The following is a 20,022-nucleotide window of genomic DNA, read 5'->3' as shown; positions in this document are numbered from 1 at the left end:
AAAATCATGGTCTTAATAAAGACATTGGATTTATGGCTTATTACAACAACCTGCAATCCACTAGTCCCACTTTTTGTGTTATGACTGTGCCTTAGAATATGTGTTAACTACTTATGCTAAACAATCTGCTCTATCTTGTTCTTAGCTGTGGCACTGAGTATCTTTCCCAGACCTGAAGAAGAGCTCTGTGTAGCTTGAAAACTTGTCTCTCTCACCAACAGAAGTTGGTCCAATAAAAAGAGATTAACTCACCTACCGTGTCTCAGCAGTGAAATAGTTAAAGGTGAAAATTTCAGTGTCAACATTATGTTTCAGACATAACAGTTCCATTATCATGAAATGGGCAGGTCTCACCTCCCAGAACTATTGTTACAGGCTGTCCACATTTTGAGGAGGACAACTCTGCATTTATTTACCTGTTCATTTTTTCAAGGGTTTCTTGAACAACCATGAGAGTTAGGCACTCTTGTTTTTATTTAAATTGAAGTTTAGATTCTGTAGCATCCATCCAATAGCAGTGTCACAGAGTACACCATTCACCGTTTGTCTGGTGCCTCCTCCTAGCTGCGCTGGGGATTAGCTCACAAGGTTGACACCCCTTCCCACGGTTGTATACTGTCACTCTGTCTTTCTCTCTGGTCTGCAGCCCCAATCTTGATTCAGGAACCGCAGTATCCTCTTCATGAGTCAGCCCTCTGTTCAAGTCACTCAGCATTCTCCCCTTCAGGGTATAGGGCTTCAAAGTCTCTGTCACTCCCAGTGACCCCGACACTCTTTCAGTTCACTGCCCCACCAGTGCCACTTCCCCCGTGGCAGGTAGGGAACCCAGGCCTGCCCTCTACTCCGGGTTCCAATCCAGGGACCCACAACCCAGCAGTTCTGGGCTTTCCTCTTCCAGCACAGACTGCTCCTTCCCTGGACTTATAGATTCATAGATATTTAGGTCAGAAGGGACCATTATGATCATCTAGTCTGACCTCCTGCACAATGCAGGCCACAGAATTTCACCTACCACTCCTGTGAAAAACCTCTCACCTATGTCTGAGCTATTGAAGTCCTCAAATCGTGGTTTAAAGACTTCAAGGAGCAGAGAATCCTCCAGCAAGTGACCTGTGCCCCATGCTACAGAGGAAGACGAAAAACCTCCAGGGCCTCTTCCAATCTGCCCTGGAGGAAAATTCCTTCCCGACCCCAAATATTGCGATCAGCTAAACCCTGAGCATATGGGCAAGATTCACCAGCCAGATACTACAGAAAATTCTTTCCTGGGTAACTCAGATCCCACCCCATCTAATATTCCATCACAGGCCATTGGGCCTATTTACCATGAATATTTAATTACCAAAACCATGTTATCCCATCATACCATCTCCTTCATAAACTTATTGAGTTTAATCTTAAAGCCAGATAGATCTTTTGCCCCCACTGCTTCCCTTGGAAGGCTATTCCAAAACTTCACTCCTCTGACGGTTAGAAACCTTCATCTAATTTCAAGTCTAAACTTCCTGGTGGCCAGTTTATATCCATTTGTTCTTGTGTTCACATTGGTACTGAGCTTAAATAATTCCTCTCCCACTCCGGTATTTATCCCTCTGATATATTTATAGAGAGCAATCATATTTCCCCTCGGCCTTCTTTTGGTTAGGCTAAACAAGTCAAGCTCCTTGAGTCTCCTTTCATAAGACAAGTTTTCCATTCCTTGGATCATCCTAGTAGTCCTTCTCTGTACCTGTTCCAGTTTGAATTCATCCTTCTTAAACATGAGAGACCAGAACTGCACACTGTATTCCAGGTGAGGTCTCACCAGTGCCTTGTATAACGGTACTAAAACCTCCTTATCCCCACTGGAAGTACCTCTCCTGATGCATCCCAAGACCGCATTAGCTTTTTTCACGGCCATATCACATTGGCGGCTCATAATCATCCTATGACTCCTTCCTACGACTCCTGGTTTCGCTCCTTGCTCTGGGTGTACCAGCCTCAAGCCCTCCTCCCAGGGAGTGACTGCCCTTTACCAGCTAGGGTTGCCAACTTTCTAATCGTACAAAACCAAACACCCTAGCTCTACCCCTTCCCTGCCCCAGCCCCGCCCCCTGCTCACTATATCCCCCCTCCCTCGGTGGCTCGCTCTCCCCCACCCTCACTCACTTTCACTGGGCTGGAGCAGGGGGTTGGGGTGCGGAAGAGGATGAGGGTTCTAAGTGGGGGTGCAGGCTCTGGGGTGGGGCCAGAAATGAGGGGTTCAGGGTGCAGGAGGGGGCCTCAGGCAGTGTCAGAGAGTTTGGGTGCAGGAGGGGGTGAGGGGCTTGGGGTGCAGGAGGGGGCTCCAGGTTGGGGGGGTGGGGGCAAGGGATTCAGAGTGTGGGAGAGGGCTGTGGGTTGAGGCAGGGGATTGGGATGCAGGAGGGAGTACGTGGGCTGGGCTGGGGGTGCGGGCTCTGGGGTGGGGCCAGGGATGAGGGGTTTGGGGTGCAGGAGGGGGCTCCAGGTTAGGAAGGGCTCAGGGCTGGAGCAGGTGATCGGGGTTGGGGCACAGGCTTAACTCGGGAGGCTCCCGGCCAAGGGCACAGCAGGGCTAAGGCAGGCTCCCTGCCTGTGCTGGCACCATACTGCACCCTGGAAGCAGCCAGCAGGTCCGGCTCCTAGGCAGCGGGGCCAGGAGGCTCTGTGAGCTGCTCTCACCCACAGGCACCACCCCCTCCAGCTCCCATTGGTCTCTGTTCCCAGCCAATGGGAGTGTGGAGGCGGAGCTTGGGGCGGGGACAGCACGCGGAGTCCCGTGGCCACCCTGCTGAGGAGCTGGACCTGCCGGCCCCTTCCGGGGCCCAGTGTGGTGCCAGGACAGATAGGGACTAGCCTGCCTTAGCCGGGCAGCACCGCCAACGTGACTTTTATTGGCCTGGTTGGCAGTGCTGACCAGAGCCACCAGGGTCCCTTTTTGACCAGGCATTCCAGTTGAAAATCGGACGCCTGGCAACCCTATTGCCAGCAGCAGTCCCTGTTCGGTGCCAGCTTCCTGGCTTTATAGGCCCTGCCTGTTATTGCACAGCTGAACCCGCTTGCAATCAACTCCCTGCTCCCTAGCTCTTCCTCCAGGTGCAGTCTGTGGAGTTAGTAGGCCTGCCTGGCCAACTTAACTCCTTCTAGTCCTGTGTGGGGTTGACACCCTGTCACAGGTAGATATATTAACAGTGTTAATTCAATTAAAAATTAACAATGAATTTAAAAAGTAGCCCATGTCTCAGATTTTGTTACAGCAAAACAATTTTCAAATCTCAAAAACACCCAGGAGCCTATTTGCTAGAGGGAGAGGCAATAAAGTTAGTCTCATCCCCAGAAAAAGAACTTAGAAGCCCATTTAAAAATTATTATAACTCAAATAATGAATAGTTTGGCGTGAGAATTCAGTCTGTACTCAGGGCCTGGTCCAAAGCCGACAGCAGTTAACGGGAGCCTTTCCAATGATTTCAAAGGGCTTTGAAGCAGGCCAGGTCCTCAAAGAGTAAGTGCTGTCAGTTTGGGATGATTCACTGTGTTATTGGTGCATAACAAAAAATGTAATTCCTGCTTTAAATGCAAATCCTAATGCAGTTCTAACTGTGGAATTGCTTTGGCGCCTTCACAGTATTGAACCTGCATTAACAATAAGACACAGCTGATACTGTAAACTAACGTAGGGCCCTATTGTCCTGTCCATCTCTGGGTGGAGAGAGGATGAGAACCCAGGTGTTCAAGAGGGATGCGCAGAAGAGGGAAGTGCTGCTTCCTTGTTACTGTCCCCCCCAGCTCCTCCCCACGGGCCTTGTAGAATTAATACCAAAGTAGAAAACATGTTAAATCTGGAATTCAGGCTTTTTTGGGTGAAAAGGTCAAATTGCCAAGCAGAGTCTTGGTTTGAGGATATACCAGTAGGGGGAGCCGGCTTTTTTCCTAATGCAGTGGTTTTCAACCTTTTTTCATTTGTGGACTCCTAAAAGATTTCAAATGAAGGTGCGGACTCCTCTGGAAATCTTAGACACAGGCTGCAGACCCCCACGGGTCCATGGACCACAGGTTGAAAGCCACTGTCCTAATGGATTGAAGCAGTGTGCATCCTGAAATGCAGACCCTGAAATAAAACACATTAAATAAGAGAACCAGCATATTAAGGCAGACCTTTTAAATGGACCCATGTGAAATGAGAACCAAAAGTCACTGTTATAAACAAACCCTTATGCACATTGGACAGTAGTACCTCTCATCCACACACACTGTATATAAAAGCTGGAAGTTGGTATAGGACCAGTGAAATCTGGTCCTGATTTATAGACCACATAGAATGCCAAGCTATTTACAATAATATATTTGCATCTGCAAAAGAGTTTACAGTGTATAAATGAGAGTTAGGATTATTTGACTCAAGTAAGAATTTAACAGAAAGGAATTTGTATTTTTCTCCCTTTTAGGATAACTGTGTATTGGTGCCGAACATTAAGCAGAGGAACAGTGATCAAGATATCTTTGGAGATGCTTGTGACAACTGTCGCACAGTCTTGAATAATGACCAGAGGGACACAGATGGTGACGGGAAAGGAGACGCCTGTGATGATGACATGGATGGAGATGGTTGATCAATCTGCACTTAACATAATTCTTTAAAATCACCCAGCATGTGCTGTGTGTTATGGCACGGCTACACTAGAGAGTTTACAGCTGCACCACTGTAAACTCTCTAATGTAGCCGCGCTAAGCCGACAGGGCCTCTGCTTAACTACTCCAGCCCCCACAAGTGGCAGTAGCCCTCCCGCCGACATAGCGCTGTCCAGTGCTTATGTCAGTGTACTTGTCTCTCAGTGGATGGTTTATTCACATCCCTGAATGACATACATTAGTATCGTGTATGTCCTGTAGTGTAGACATTGCCTAACAGAGGATGTTTGGAACCAGCTTTTAGGCATCTCTAAGGCCGAATACTTCAGTTCTAGTTTCCAACAGTGATGGGGTAACCCAGAGATACTGTGTAAAACCCAGCAATTTTGACTGTTTCCCTCCTGGCAATTGGCATGGCTGCAGTAGAGGACACGAAACATGTTGCAAGAACAGTTCTGACTAACCTGTAAGACTGCAAAGTGTGATAACTATGAATCCCAACAGCAGCAGCAACTCAGACTAAAATGCAGAAAATTTAGGGACAACGTCACTTGGTCAAACACATCTTCTCATGTGAGATTTTGTCAGAGATCACATCTCTGAATGCAACTCCTAGTTGCAGCCATTTTTTTTTATTTTGTGTAAATATTGATTATTTTTTTTGCTCCACCCCAAGCCCTGGGCAATGTGCAACAGTTAAACTCCACAATAATTCATACAACAATTAAAAGGCTGTTGAACATTTTAATGGACTATCAATATTAACAGCAAAAAAAACCAAAAAAACCAAAAAAAACCCCCCCAAACCTCTTCACAATAATCCACAGGACCAACCACATCCTAGCACATCTGACTGCCTCCTGCCTGAATGCCCAAGAGATCCCGGTCATGCAACATTTTATTCTCATTGCTGCGTGGGGCTTGGATAAAAATCAAGTGCCCTTAAATGTAATATAATAAATGAAATGTCACATGATATAAACTGTATGGTATGGGACAGAATGCAGTATGGGGACAGAATGCAGTGAGGTGTGCAGGAAAATGGAATGCAAGGCAAGGTCATTAGTGAGATGCTCCTAACCTTTATTAAATGAGATGTGCACAGAAACAGATTTGCTGTTAATGTTTATGATGTAATCATTCACTGTGCCCTAAGTGAACTGCTGCAGACATTGGTGATGGCTGAACAGTAATGCTGTATTCTGTGAAAATACATAAACGGGTGCATTTGGAAAATACACACATTTGGAAACCGAGGGATTAATTTTGACTAATATTGATGATTTTTCCAGGTATTAAGAATCTTTTGGACAATTGTCAGAGGGTTCCCAATCGGGACCAAAAGGACGGGGATAACGACGGTGTTGGTGACGCTTGTGACAGCTGCCCCACTATCAGCAACCCCAACCAGGTTAGTGAGGGGAAGAAAAATCTGTAGGATAGCACAAGCCTCAGCCACCAAGTTAGTGAAAAAGTGACCGTGAGCACCAAATAACTGTAGAAGGAGACAGTTGGAGCTACAAGAGATCAGCTGCTTCCATTTTGTTAAAGGATATGTAGAAAAAACTTGTGAAACTTTGAAAGCTTGAGTTTGGAAAAGGAGACTGGAAATAGGAACAGATAGGTGCTTTTTCACAGTCTGCATGTCTCATTGTGCACCTTCTCTGATCAATTTGCCGCAACATCTCCCATCTGTGGTGGGCCAAACAAGTCAATACAAGCCTATACAAGTCAATGGGAAGACTCCATTGGGAGTACAGATTCGTTACATGTATTCTTTCTTTCATTAGGGCCAAATGTTGATTTTCTTATTCAGACAAAAACCTCTATCACCACAGACTCAGAGTCTGTTTACTCAATAAGTAGATTTGCTACAGTTTTCTGTTCAGTTGTGTAACACCGTAGGCTTATTTTTAAGGTACAGAAGAGGGAAACTTCTTCTGGAAAACGAGGATTGACTCATTTTTAGTATCTCAGGCAACTTTCTTTTTTTTTTTTTTAATTCCTTCAGCTAGAACCCCAGAATCTAGTCTCGCCCAATTTAATACTACTTTGTTTTTCTGCCCTTGTTAAATAAGTTTTCTTCTTTCGATCACCACCAGAAGATCTATTTTATAAAAAGAACTGATCCTGCCAATATAGTACTGTCATTTTAATATTCTCTCAGCAGTTAACACTACAATTTCCTCTGTTTCTGTTTCCAGTCAGATATTGACAATGACCTGATTGGAGATTCTTGTGACACCAACCAAGACAGGTACAGTACCCCCATCTAATATCAACAAGAGAACAATACTGGATCAAATTTAGCCCTGGCATAAGCTAGTCTAATTCCACCCACTTCAGTAGAGATGCACCCACATTCCCATCAGGAGTTCAGCCCTAGGTTATTTTCAGTATTTCCTGCCCAGTAAGAACATACTTTATTTTCATTACATAAAATTCTCTTCTGAAATAACTATCATTCAAAGCCATGGTCATCAATTACTGTTGCTATAATAGTAGGTAAACCATCCCCCCTTCCACTTTCTCCCATGTACATATGTACATTTCATCAGTTCAGGTCCAAAAAGGGTATAGAAAACAGGTACATGACATGATTCAAAGCTGATTCCGTAGAAAGAAAACTGGCAAGCTCCACACAGAACTTATATTATCAAATCAACACAAATCAAAACCAAAACCACCCAAACAATTTTAGGGGGAGGTGTTTTCCCCACTAACACACAAGACTTCACTATAACATAAAGTTTCATTGTAAAAGGCAAGGACCTACCTGAAAAAAATGTCCCTTTCACTTTAGTATAGGAGTAGTGGTAAAGTCTCTCTTCATCCCTTGCAGATACTAGGCGGGGCAGGGGCAGGGGCAGCTGAGGATGTGCTGGGGAATCCATGAAATGCCATTTCTTTTCTCCCAAAGGCAGTGACTGTCACAAGACCAGCTGCATTCGCTTTCACTCTATGATGAGAGCAACGCCAGCAAAACTAGGTTTAGGGCATTATATTTTACTCCTCTTTCCACAAGGAAAAGGCAACTACTACTTGCCCCTGCTCAAAGCAGAGGAAAGGGGAAGTGATTAAATCCCTTAGGAATGCACCATTTCCCACGCATGGGAAGGTGATAATTGCTGCATTCCAAGGTGATTAGCACAATGGAAACCACTGAGGCCTGGTCGGCACTAAGGATTTCCTGAAACTACCCTACCATCGTTTATCCTCATGTATGGGGATTAGCTTTAACATGGAGTGAAGCTTCACTGCAAAGAGAGTGAGGCCTTGTCTTCACTGCTAAAAAAGTGTGTTTTCTGTCTTGGGGTAGCTGTCCCACGAGCTATCCTGGGGTAAAAACACAGTGGAGACAAGGCACTGTAGTTTTTCTGTGAGGTAACTGCAGGTTATAGCTACTCTACAGCCATTACAGTGGCACAGCTACAGTGCTCCAGATGTCCAGGTGGAGCACCGTAACATAAACGCTTCCCACATCCACCGAAGGGGCTTTTCTGTCAGTGCAGTTAATCCACCTCTCTGAGAGGCAGTAACTAGGTCAAGGGAAGAATTCTTCCGTTGACCTAGCCGCATCTACACCAGGGGTTAGATTGCGTTAACTACAGCACCATGGGCAGTTGTGAACTGGTCGATGGAGGAGGCTAGCCCCCGCTCCCTCCCTTCTGCCCCCCCGGGCCACCAGCCGACAGCTCCTGGCTGCCCAAGCGCCCCCAGCCCCGGAGCACCAGGCAGCCACACCCCCAGAGTACCAGGCTGGCGGGTGGCACAGTTCTAGTGCCCCAAGCACCAGGTGGGCAGCACAGCAGGGCCCTGGCCCCAGCGCCAGCTGCCCAGAGTCCCAGAGACAGTCCCTCAGCCCCAACCAGCCTGGGCCACAGAAGAGCAGGACCTGCTGGATGGGGCCTGGGGGCGGAACATGGACGGGGCCACACCAGGCTTTTTTGGGGAGGCTCAGCCATACACAGCACTCAGGGCATGAAATTTTTCACAGCCCTGAGTAATGTAGCTAGGAAAAGTGTAGACCAGGCCTAAGTGACAGCACTGTATCCCCAACTGGGCTTGACCTTAGCTAGTTTACCTTGAGGTAAATCTAAAGTGCCTTATCGCCACTGTGGTTTTGCCTCAGGGTACCTCACACACGTTTGTTACCCAGAGGAAAAACTCGCCTTTTTTAGCAGCGAAGACAAGTCATGACTGTCCGTTGATAAACGTTGCAGCTAATCCTGACTCTCACTGCACTTCACTGTGGCTCTGGCTACTCTAGGCAAAAAGGTATTGGGGGGAAAAAAAATTGCTGGAATGCCTTGAGTTTGCAACACCCTCTACCCCTACACAACAGCAGCCCTAGGTGCTTCACCAGCATGGGTTATACAAATTGGTTGCAGTACCTGAGGTAAGGTCTTCAGAAGGAGTCTGACTGAGCCATTGTAGCTTATGGTGATTTCACTACACCACAGTCAGGAAGCCACAAATAGGTTTGGAAGATTTTTATTGGTAAAGGTTGGTAAATGTTGATTTCACCGAACACACACAATCCCTGAACAAAATATTTCCATCGATAACAATAGCAATTTACAGATATGGAAAGTCAGATAAATGCTGCTTGAGAAGTTTAGTAGATTCCCGCCTTCATGTTGTAATATGGGCATTAGCTGAGCTGGAGCTGGTGCCATTTAGATATGGCTGGAGGGCAGTTCCTCTGCTTCCCCTTCCCATCCTCCCCCAAACCCCGTGATTTACCATGTGTTAATTTTAAGAAGAGGGAGCCTCTGAGGCAAGGACACTGCCAGGGTCAGGTGTAGGGGGATCTCTGCTCTGCCTGGAGAATGCAGCCTCCTCCCCATAATTTGGCAAAACAGCGAACATTTAAATTGATTAAAAATTAGAAAAGGCTTAAAAATAAACATTGATTAAAAAAAAAAATCAAATCCTGCCAAACCTAACTACTAGTGATGCAGCTGTATCAGTTTAGCTAGGCCTCAATGCAGGGCTGCTGCTGTATGGACATTTCCCAAAACACCTGTCAGTGCTGAGTACCATGGACTAGGCCCATCAGGAACCCCCGGTCACAAAATGTTTGTACCTCAAAATATTTGTCAAAAAGCAGTGTTGCTAAACCATGGCAAGGAGAAGCCAGGCACGTAACCACTTCCTGTACTCCATGTCCTCACATTCAAAAACTGAAGCTTCACTATAACCAGATTAACTATGAGCAATTTTCACGGTCCCAGATATCTCATTTCACGGTCCTTGTGAGAGTTTTCCTTTCATTACATGTGCTGGCATCAGGATCCATCCGATGGCATCAACTATACTTTGTATTTCATGATTGATTAGCTGTTGTGCTCTAGTCTGGGGACAAGAGCTGATTCTTTGTGTGTGTGTTTTGTGTGGTTTGTTGTTTTGTTTGAATTCATAGTGACGGAGATGGACACCAGGACAGCACAGACAACTGTCCCACAGTCATTAACAGCTCCCAGCTGGACACTGATAAGGATGGGCTGGGTGACGAGTGTGATGATGATGATGATAATGATGGGATTCCAGACCTCATGCCCCCGGGTCCTGATAACTGCAGACTGGTTCCCAACCCAGGACAGGAAGATGACAACAGTAAGTCTGTTCTACCCACCTATGCAGTTAGTGAACATGCAGTACACTTACTGTAAGGCAGCATGTTCTCACCAAGGGGAACCAAGTTCACATAAGCCCCTGTTGTCCAAAGTCTAAAGGTAGATTTTTCTTTTGTACAGGAGGGAGCCCTGTTATGTACAAGTCAGGACTGACACATATTACGAGTAGCAGCAACCAATGGCTCTGTCCCATACTCTGGGCCACATTCTGTGCTGCATCTCTCAAGCAGGCGCAGCTGGGGTGGGGAGAAGCTTTAAGCCATCTTTGGGCCTCCCAGATTTTAGGCTACTCTGGGGGCTGGGCAGCCCAGGGATCACTCTGACTTACAGAAGCCTTCCTTGGCTGCCTGTAAGCTGCTGCTGTCACACCTTTGACATCCCCCTTCTTCTCCAGCATGCCCCTACCTTTGAGGAATTCCCTCCAGGGGCACTCAATGCCCTTCATGCTGCTGGAATGGCATAGAGGTACTAGCAGAGGCTAGAATTTGGCCCTTGGCTCTCACTTTCATGAACAATTTAAATTCACCAAATTTATTCAGATGTGAAAGACAGACTCACATTAGGATCCCTGTGACTCAGCACAAAACTGTAAAATCATCTGTCTGTCTCTGTTTTTCTTAAACCAACTAACTTGTAAAATATCCCTGGAAGATTTTTCAGTTTTCACCATAACAATGATACAAAACAATCTTAAAAACAAGCCAATACTGTAAAATCTCTCTACTTCACATTAGTGATTGAGGGTACTCCTTGCACCTTACTAAATCTTGCAAACAAGCAAATGACTAAATGGTTTACAAAGCAAGGAGAATGCATCATGGAATATACTTTATTCGTTAATTTGGATATTTGTATTTTTATACTTAACTAGAAAATATACCTATACAAGAATTTCTAAAAACAATGGTGTCTTGGTCATTTGAGAACTTAGTGTGGAACTGTGCTGTCAAATCTTTGCTTACAAGTGGCAAAAGACAGTCATTTTGTGTCTCATTATGTGGTATTAATTTTAGTCCAACAAAAGTGCTATACACTTGTATTCTGAATTTTGCTTGATCTGTTAGCCATGTCAGATCTGAGTACAGCGAATGGTGCGTTTGTTAAACCTTAAAAAAACACCTATTGCACCTGTCAAATTTGCTGTAAGTTTCAAGCACTTTCTGTAGGTTCCTTTGCCGCCATAAATTTTAAGGTGAGAAGGGACTCTTAGATCAATAACTTGTGTATGGCTAAAGTATATCTTCCAGAAAGGCAACCAGTCTTGATTTTAAGACATCAAGAGATGGAGAATCAACTACTTCCTTTGGTAGTTTGTTCCAATGGTTAAGACTAAGGTGGCTGTAGATAATTCCCCTTTTGTTTCATTGATGCATTCAGGTGATGGAGTTGGTGATATATGTGAATCGGATTTTGACCAGGACACAGTAATTGATCGAATTGATATTTGCCCTGAGAATGCTGAGATCACCCTCACAGATTTCAGGGCTTATCAAACTGTGGTCCTGGATCCTGAAGGTGATGCTCAGATTGATCCTAACTGGATGGTTCTGAACCAGGTAAAAATACATTCAACACCTTTTAGCTGTCAGAAACAAATAATTACAAAACAAAATTAAAAAAAAAAAAAAAACAACCCAACCTGTGCTGAGCTTATCAGAATCTGTCATTTCTTTGCTAAAGCATTACAATCAACTGATGCTTGCTAAAAGCCAAAAGGAAAGGATATTTTTGAAAAAGTGTGCAACTAAGTTTGAAGTTACACACAACACTTGGGCTAAAATAATTACAGACACAGAAAGCTTATTCCGGGAGAACTTCACTGCTGCACAGAGGGCCAGCATGAGGCCGATGTAGAGCTGTGGAACATCTCATTGTAGCAGTTGCAGTATCACCCTATTGTTTATTACGCCTCAATAACATAATTAAATTTCCCCTCTCAGGGTATGGAGATTGTACAGACCATGAACAGTGATCCTGGCCTCGCAGTTGGTATGGAGACCATTTTTGTACTCATGTTTTGCAATAGAAAATCTTTTGGCAAGTGGTCAAGTTTTCTGCCAATGATTGGTCTTCACACAGTGTCTATCCATTGCTCCTAGGCTACACAGCTTTCAACGGGGTTGACTTTGAAGGCACCTTTCATGTGAACACGGTGACGGATGATGACTATGCTGGCTTTATTTTTGGTTACCAAGACAGTTCCAGTTTTTATGTGGTAATGTGGAAGCAGACAGAACAGACTTACTGGCAAGCAACTCCATTCAGAGCTGTTGCAGAGCCTGGCATTCAGCTTAAGGTACTGGGCTAAGTAACATCATCAAATTTGGTGGCTCAGTGTTCTCTGTGCAATGGCTATCCAAGCATACAAGGAGTTGGCCATATAATGCCTATGCTATTCTCCCACCATTGCTGGGGACCACCAGCTCTTTCCTAAAGGAAAGGTTAATTTAATATCAGAGTGGTACCTTGCATATGTGCATCACTCTAATAACTTCCAGAGTAGCAGACATGTTAGTCTGTATTGGCAAAAAGAAAAGGAGGACTTGTGGCACCTTAAAGACTAACAAATTTATTTGAGCATAAGCTTTCGTGAGCTACAGCTCACTTCATCGGATGGATCTGATGAAGTGAGCTATAGCTCACGAAAGCTTATGCTCAAATAAATGTGTTAGTCTCTAAGATGCTACGAGTACTCTAATAAGCGTATGGAAATGCAGAGGATAATTTGAATCTACCAAAATGTGTGTGCCAATCAATGCTCATTAAAAATTTATGAGGCAGCTTTCATCGGTTGCCCTAGAGTTGAAATGGGCCCTTTTAATTAGAATAAATACATAAAATCAAACCTGGACACAGATCTCATTCAATTCACTGGTGATGGCCTAAAGGGACCATTTTAAAGAGGCTGTGTGTTTGTCTAAAGCAGAACTTCCCCAAATGTGGTCCATGGCACACTGACTAGTTGCCCATTGAGACCTTCTGGCACATGCTGCTGGCTCCTCCTTGTTCCTAGCTGCTTAATGAAAAGACAGCAAATATTAAATACTTTCATTTCTCCTTGTAAGCAGTGTCTACAATTGGCACAGGGATGTCATGAGCTCATGGATGGGAGGGGAGGTGTGCAGAAGGCAAGTCTTCTAGTAAGATGTGATCCACACTATGAAAAGTGAGAGCTCCTGGTCTAATGCTTAAAGGGAAAATTTTCTTTGTTCACTTTCTAAACAATGCCATATTTGTCTAGGCTGTTAAATCCAAGACTGGCCCTGGCGAACACCTCAGGAATTCACTCTGGCATACTGGGGACACCAATGACCAAGTCAGACTGCTTTGGAAAGACCCCAGAAATGTAGGTTGGAAAGATAAAGTCTCTTATCGATGGTTCTTGCAGCACAGACCCCAGGTTGGATACATCAGGTAGGGACTGGCTTGTTTAAACCTTTGTAGAGCTAAAGAGCAGTTATTATATTTTTTATATTTGTGAAATTCTAGTTAGGGTGGGGTGTTTTTGTTTTTTAGAAAAACCCACCCCATATAATTACAAGTATTGTCAAATGTCTCTGGGCTTTGTAGCTGCTAAAGACAGACATTGCTATTGTGCCTGGTTTTGCTTTAAAAGTTTTTGAAAATACCAGTGACACCACTTCTAGAAACACATTCAAGTCTTAACATTTCACAGTTATTTGACTTCTGTATAAATATTCCTTAATGTTTATCCCGTGGAATATGTACATATAAACTGTGATAATTTATCCACAACACCCTGTGTAATAAGTAACAGAACTAATCAACCAAAGCTGGCCCCACAGAAAGCGTAAAGATGTAAAACAGAACAGTATCAGTAATTAGCACAGCATGATTATATATGTATACATATATACACACACACACGCTATAAGCAGTGTTGGTGTAGCTGTGTTGGTCCCAGGACATTAGAGAGACAAGATGGGTTAGGTAATATCTTTTATTTGACCAACTTCTGCTGCTGAGAGAGACAAGCTTTCGAGCTTACATACAGAACTCTTCTTCAAGTAACCTTGTCTATATGAGATATGACCTCAATATGTTCTCTGAGTGTATGTTAGCATAGAAGTTCTTCTTGTCCCTATGATGTTTACAAATTGCCAGGGGCAAGACAAGTAGTCGTGATGGTGGAATTCACACTCTTTGAACAAAGTCTGGAAGTAGTAAGGCCATTACTGCAGTCACCTTTTTAAATATTAAAAGGCAAAAGAGATGTTGAGCCAGTTCTAAGACTATGATTCAGTCAGCGAGAAGCCTTTACAAATTGCTCTTGATTTTTAATCTGTTTTTCAATAGATCGGGATTTACAGATGTAATATGAGCAATGTTGGCTTTGGCTGACATCCATGGAGAGGTGTAGGTCTCCTAAAGAAACAGGGCATTCTATTTTGTTAATATCTAAGAAGGGCAAAAAGACAAAAATGAGAAAGCATTTTAACAAGAAATCATCATTCAGGATCAGGGGTTTGATCTTGGAACATTCAAGTCAATAGAAGTAGGATCTAAAAGTATTATATGAAAAAAAAAAACCCAAGTGCACACGGCCCTGCTCCTTGGCCCCATCAGACCAATTGCATATTTGCGCTGTTTTTCAAGTAAGCTGAATAGGGCAAAGGATTTAATAAACTTCAAGATTCATCACAGTTTTTGCAGCTCCCTGCCTTTCAGAGCATGCTGAGTATACAGCCACGCACTCTCTTTTTAGTAACTCCAGTTAAAAATCCTCAGACACCAAAGGAGCGGATAAAGCGAGTCTTATTTAATCCTTCGAGAACAAGGGCCTTCAGAACCAAAAGTGAAAGTCTGAGCCAACGCTTGGACCATAACTCACTACAGTATGTTTTGACTAAGTATAGCAGCCCTGTGGACTATGTAGCATCGCGCATTTCTCAGAGACTTCAGCAAGGCCTAGGAATAGGCACAAAAGCCAAAATAGCCCAGGAGAATTGATAAACTAAATTCACCAGCTGTGCTATTTTTGAAAACACCCAAATAAACAAAAATCAAGGATGGTAAATCATTCCTTTTTATAATGGTTTTATAACAAGGAAACTCTTGGGGAAGGTATCTGTATTTCCATATGTGTTTGTACAGCTCTTAGCACCATGGAGCCCTGATCCTGATTGGGTCCCAGTGGGCACCACCATCATTTCAATAATAAATACTGATATTTACAGGTAAGTACACAGCTGAATGTTTGGTGCAGCTGGTATGGAGCTAGCATAGCCAACTGACTCCCCCAGTGTGGGGAGCATGCTGGGATGAGAGTGGGCATGTAGGGTTGCCAACTTTCTAATTGCACAAAACCGAACACCTTACCCCGCTGTGGTCAGAACGTACAATGATCCCCAGTGATCCCCAGCTAGCGTAAGGCCTCCTACGGGGCTGTTAGAAGCTAGCCTAATTTGGAGCAACTCTGCCCCTTCTCTTCCCCACGGGCACAGCCCTATCACAGCTGAGAGTTATAACTCTGGTTTCTCTTCAAGTTGATGGTGGTATGGTCCTGAGACCAGTCTAAGGAGCTTGTCACAAGGTAGAAGAAAGATAGATATTAAAAACACTTTTGCAATGCAACAGTGGCTATCTGAGCGCTGACAGGGGTTGCATTTGTTTTATTCTGAAGGGCAAGATTTTATGAAGGTTCTCAACTGGTGGCAGATTCTGGAGTAACTGTGGACACTACCATGCGTGGAGGAAGACTTGGTGTTTTCTGCTTCTCTCAGGAAAACATTATTTGGTCCAACCTGAAATATCGCTGCAATGGTAACATTTCTCTTAGAGCGACTCAGCTCATGATTATCAAATGACTTACTGTATTAGAGGAGAAGTAGTTTGGGCTCTTTTTAAAAAAAAACAAAAAACCAAACAACTTGCAGCCTTTCCTTTCACCAGCAAATGAATCTGTGAAACATTGTGCCTGACGCCGGCCTTAGTATGGATCGCGTCTTGCCAGAGGTAGAATAAGCAGCTCAGCTGCTCTGTTGCTCCTGATCTGCAATATACATGTAATCTGCCAGCATAGTCCTGCCCTTATATGGAGCATGCTAACGACACCAAGTAGGTGCAATTAGAAATGTTACTAAAAGACCAAATGACCACCACCTCAGAGCTAACCATACAGCAAATGAGGCGCTGTCCTCGGTCAATTAAATATTATGTCCCCCAGTACACATTGCATTCACTCATACATCCATTGTATGGGATGTTAGCCAACCCACACTCCAGCCAAACTGCTGCTGCTCAAATCAGTTAGTGGAAGGCAGTTTCTTGTACCGGTCTTTACAGTTATAGCTATGAGCTTCCTCCGCATGATGCCTGGCACCACAGCTGAGAAGGAACGCTCATCTGCAGACAGAATTTAGACATTTTACACCTCTTCAGTTTTGGCCAGGGCTCCTTCTAGCTGAACTCAGATCTCCAACGTAGTAAGTCGGCATGAAAATCTCTGAATTAATTTTAAAACAGTAACACAATACATCATAAAACTTGGGCACACTTTACAAAAAACACAATCCTGGGCTGCATCCCCCCAACCTCGCCTAAACCACCACGCTGCCCTGGTGCTCCCATGTACTTTGTGCACACAGCTGTACTTCCCCGTTAGATAATGAGTACACCCTTTCCTTATTGCATGAAATTCTTCTGGAGGAATTGTTCACATGAGGCTATTTCTGTCATATCAACTCATCAGTGGAACACAATCACTTCTCTCAGAGTAACAGCCGTGTTAGTCTGTATTCACAAAAAGAAAAGGAGTACTTGTGGCACCTTAGAGACTAACCAATTTATTTGAGCATAAGCTTTCGTGAGCTACAGCTCACTTCAGCGGATGCATCCGATGAAGTGAGCTGTAGCTCACGAAAGCTTATGCTCAGATAAATTGGTTAGTCTCCAAGGTGCCACAAGTACTCCTTTTCTTTTTGCGAATCACTTCTCTCTTCTCAGACTCAATCTCGGCCTGACCAAACAGTCCCCTGGTATAGTCCCCCCCATGTACTGAAGAAAAGCCAGTCAGTATTTGCTCACTGCAATACTGGCTGACTGAGCTAGTAACTTACATTTTGTGGAATTAAACATTTAAATCCAAGTCTCCAGCCCAGAACTAGTGCCAAGGTGAAATGTTGCATGTTTAATGAGAGTTGCCAGCTTAGAATAGGTGAAGCAGGGCTCTCAGAGCTGCTGGCCTTTCTGCAACTGCTCTGCCTCTAGTTTCAATGACATCACCAGCAGGAGAGTGAATTTGTGGGGGGGGGGGGGTGGAGGGTGAGAAAACCTGGATTTGTGCTGGAAATGGCCCAACCTGATGATCACTTTAGATAAGCTATTACCAGCAGGACAGTGGGTTGGGAGGAGGTATTGTTTCATATTCTCTGTGTATATATAAAGTCTGCTGCAGTTTCCACGGTATGCATCCGATGAAGTGAGCTGTAGCTCACGAAAGCTCATGCTCAAATAAATTGGTTAGTCTCTAAGGTGCCACAAGTACTCCTTTTCTTTTTGCAAATACAGACTAACACGGCTGTTACTCTGAAACCTATCAGAAATGTTGTGATTCAAGCGAAAGACCCAGGATGGCAAGTGTAATTGGCCCCTTCATGAAGTGAGAGTTGTTAAGATTAGAAGTGTGATTTTTCCCAGAAAGCATTCTCCCCCCACCCCCCAGCTTTAGCACTTTTAGAAAAATGGTTCAAAACCGACTGGCTCTGCTTGGCAACAGGCCTGCTTCCCAAGCTACATCACTGACTCTTCCATAGCAAAAGCACTATCTCCACATATTCAGCAGGACTTTCCCTTATGGAAATAGCAGCATTGCCAACTCTCACAATTGTAACACTCTTCTCACAATACTTTCTTCACGCCCCAGTTGCTGGAATCAAATGATCTCAGCTTTCATTTAAAAAATTAAAAAATGAAAGAGTTTCGGTCTAGCCCTCACAGTTTCAGATCAAAACTTGAATCTGTTGTCCAAGTAAATCCTAAACACTTAAAAAAATACAGATGGCAAATCAAAAGCCCGCCTTCCCCCCAATTCTTAAGCCAAATTTGTGGTTGACTCATGATTTTTGAAGGCTTAGGTCAAGGCATGGGTCTGAAGCCCCGTACAGCCGAGTACCTCTGGCTGCTCGTTCAGCTATGTGCCTCGGAGGCTTTTGCACCAGCTCCCAGGAGCTTCAAGTGAGAAGCCAGGGGATTTGGCACAAGGGTTTAAGGGGACACTGTTCACTTGAAAACGAGTCAATTTCCAACCAAACAAACTACAGTGATTTTGGCACCATTGACATGCCAGGTTTTAAAGATTTTATATTGTTTTAATGGGTCCTGTGCCTGTAGCCGTGTGAAAAGCCCACCCAAACAGGGGACGCTGGCTGGCTGCAGGAAGCCGTGCAGCTGAACCGGCGAAGTTCTGACAAAGGCACAGAGTAAACAAAAACAAAGAAATTGTTGCCTTCTTGTCTTTTCCTGTTCAGTCATTCAGGTGCAGTTTGTAATAGGACATTTTCAGACAAATGTGATTTAGAAATTGACACTGTCAACTTCAAGGACTTTTAACCCACTCCCTCCCTCGCTCTCAGTGGCCACAGACTGATAAATCTGGCATGGTATTTAAAACCAGGAGAGAGACATATTCTTCATGACTTGGGCAAACAGTAGAAAAAAAAACTGCTCGTGAATGTTCAGCTGACTTGGAGAGAGTGTATTTTGGTTCCACTCCATTGCCACAACCAGCTCATTTGGCTGCTCAGCCTTTATTAGCCCACAAATACCTTCAGCTTGAATCATCACAGGCAGGAAATTGGGAGTTGCTTGTTCAGTTATAAAATTCGCTATTTTCCCTGCTGTGGTTTGTTACACAACCAATCACTCTTGTGCATTCCACACAGTGCAAAGGGATAATGTGCCCAATTCTTGAATGGTCTGCAGCTCAAAAGTTATTCATAGAAATGATTCAGCATATTAAAAATTCAGCTCGGGACTTCCACATTCTGCTGAGAGGCAATTCGGATTAGAAAAAGCAGCATTATTTAGCCAATAAGTTATTCGTTCCCAGTTATCCACACTGCTCTAGTTCTAAACACTCATCAGCTACCCAGGAACAAGACTAACCTTTGCTTATTTTCTTGTTTTCAGACACCATCCCTGAGGACTTTCAGGAATTTCAAGCTCAGCAGCTTGGAGGTGGAGATATTTAACACAGAAAGCAAACTGATGTCGCTATTTCAAACAGTAAAGCAATACTTTAAATCCTTATATGATTTTTTGAGGGGGGGGGGGGCAAGAGTGCACAATGCAGCTTGTTGTGGTTGATATAACTGTCAGACTTCGTGTAAATATGAAAATAAAAAGATGATTAAAATAGACAGGGGCGTCACTGTCTTTTTAAATTAAACTCCATGAGGCAGCAGGCCAAGCAATTTTCAAACGCTCGGCTATGAACTGGGACGCCTACTTCATGTGCGCGCTCACATAAAACAAAGGATGCAACCAGCATGAAATGATCAGTGGTTCTCAGAGTTGTAGAAGTCCAAGTTTGACACAAACTCTTAGGTCATCTAGTCTATGTTCCTGTCACAGCAGGTTTGTTCTCCATGGGTAGCTCTTCTCACGCTCTTTTCCAGTCTAGTTTTTAGTGTCTTTAGTGAGCAAGGAAAGGGTCCCATCCTTTCCCCTGGACTATTCCAGACCACTCCCTAATGGGCTAGTCTGAGAATTGTTTCTGATTTAGTCTAACTTT

The 20,022-nt window shown here is 44.1% G+C and overlaps 1 protein-coding gene across 1 annotated transcript in view; it reads left to right on the top strand.

The window, feature by feature from the left end:
* The window catches only part of THBS4 (thrombospondin 4), a 57,361-nt gene extending 37,713 nt beyond the window's left edge, over positions 1 to 19,648 (top strand). The window contains exons 13-22 of the mRNA XM_084628481.1: positions 4,446 to 4,605; positions 5,922 to 6,040; positions 6,834 to 6,886; positions 10,055 to 10,248; positions 11,646 to 11,824; positions 12,209 to 12,257; positions 12,368 to 12,564; positions 13,510 to 13,682; positions 15,913 to 16,052; positions 19,419 to 19,648. Of these exons, the coding sequence (XP_084484607.1) occupies positions 4,446 to 4,605; positions 5,922 to 6,040; positions 6,834 to 6,886; positions 10,055 to 10,248; positions 11,646 to 11,824; positions 12,209 to 12,257; positions 12,368 to 12,564; positions 13,510 to 13,682; positions 15,913 to 16,052; positions 19,419 to 19,480 (1,326 nt within the window). The 3' untranslated portion in view covers positions 19,481 to 19,648. The remainder of the gene's footprint in view (positions 1 to 4,445; positions 4,606 to 5,921; positions 6,041 to 6,833; positions 6,887 to 10,054; positions 10,249 to 11,645; positions 11,825 to 12,208; positions 12,258 to 12,367; positions 12,565 to 13,509; positions 13,683 to 15,912; positions 16,053 to 19,418) is intronic.
* The last annotated feature ends 374 nt before the right edge of the window (positions 19,649 to 20,022 follow it).

Source organism: Lepidochelys olivacea, assembly GCF_965140295.1.
Source record: "Lepidochelys olivacea isolate rLepOli2 genome assembly, chromosome: 5".
NCBI lineage: Eukaryota > Metazoa > Chordata > Testudines > Cheloniidae > Lepidochelys > Lepidochelys olivacea.
This window is presented reverse-complemented; position numbering and strand designations above follow the sequence as displayed.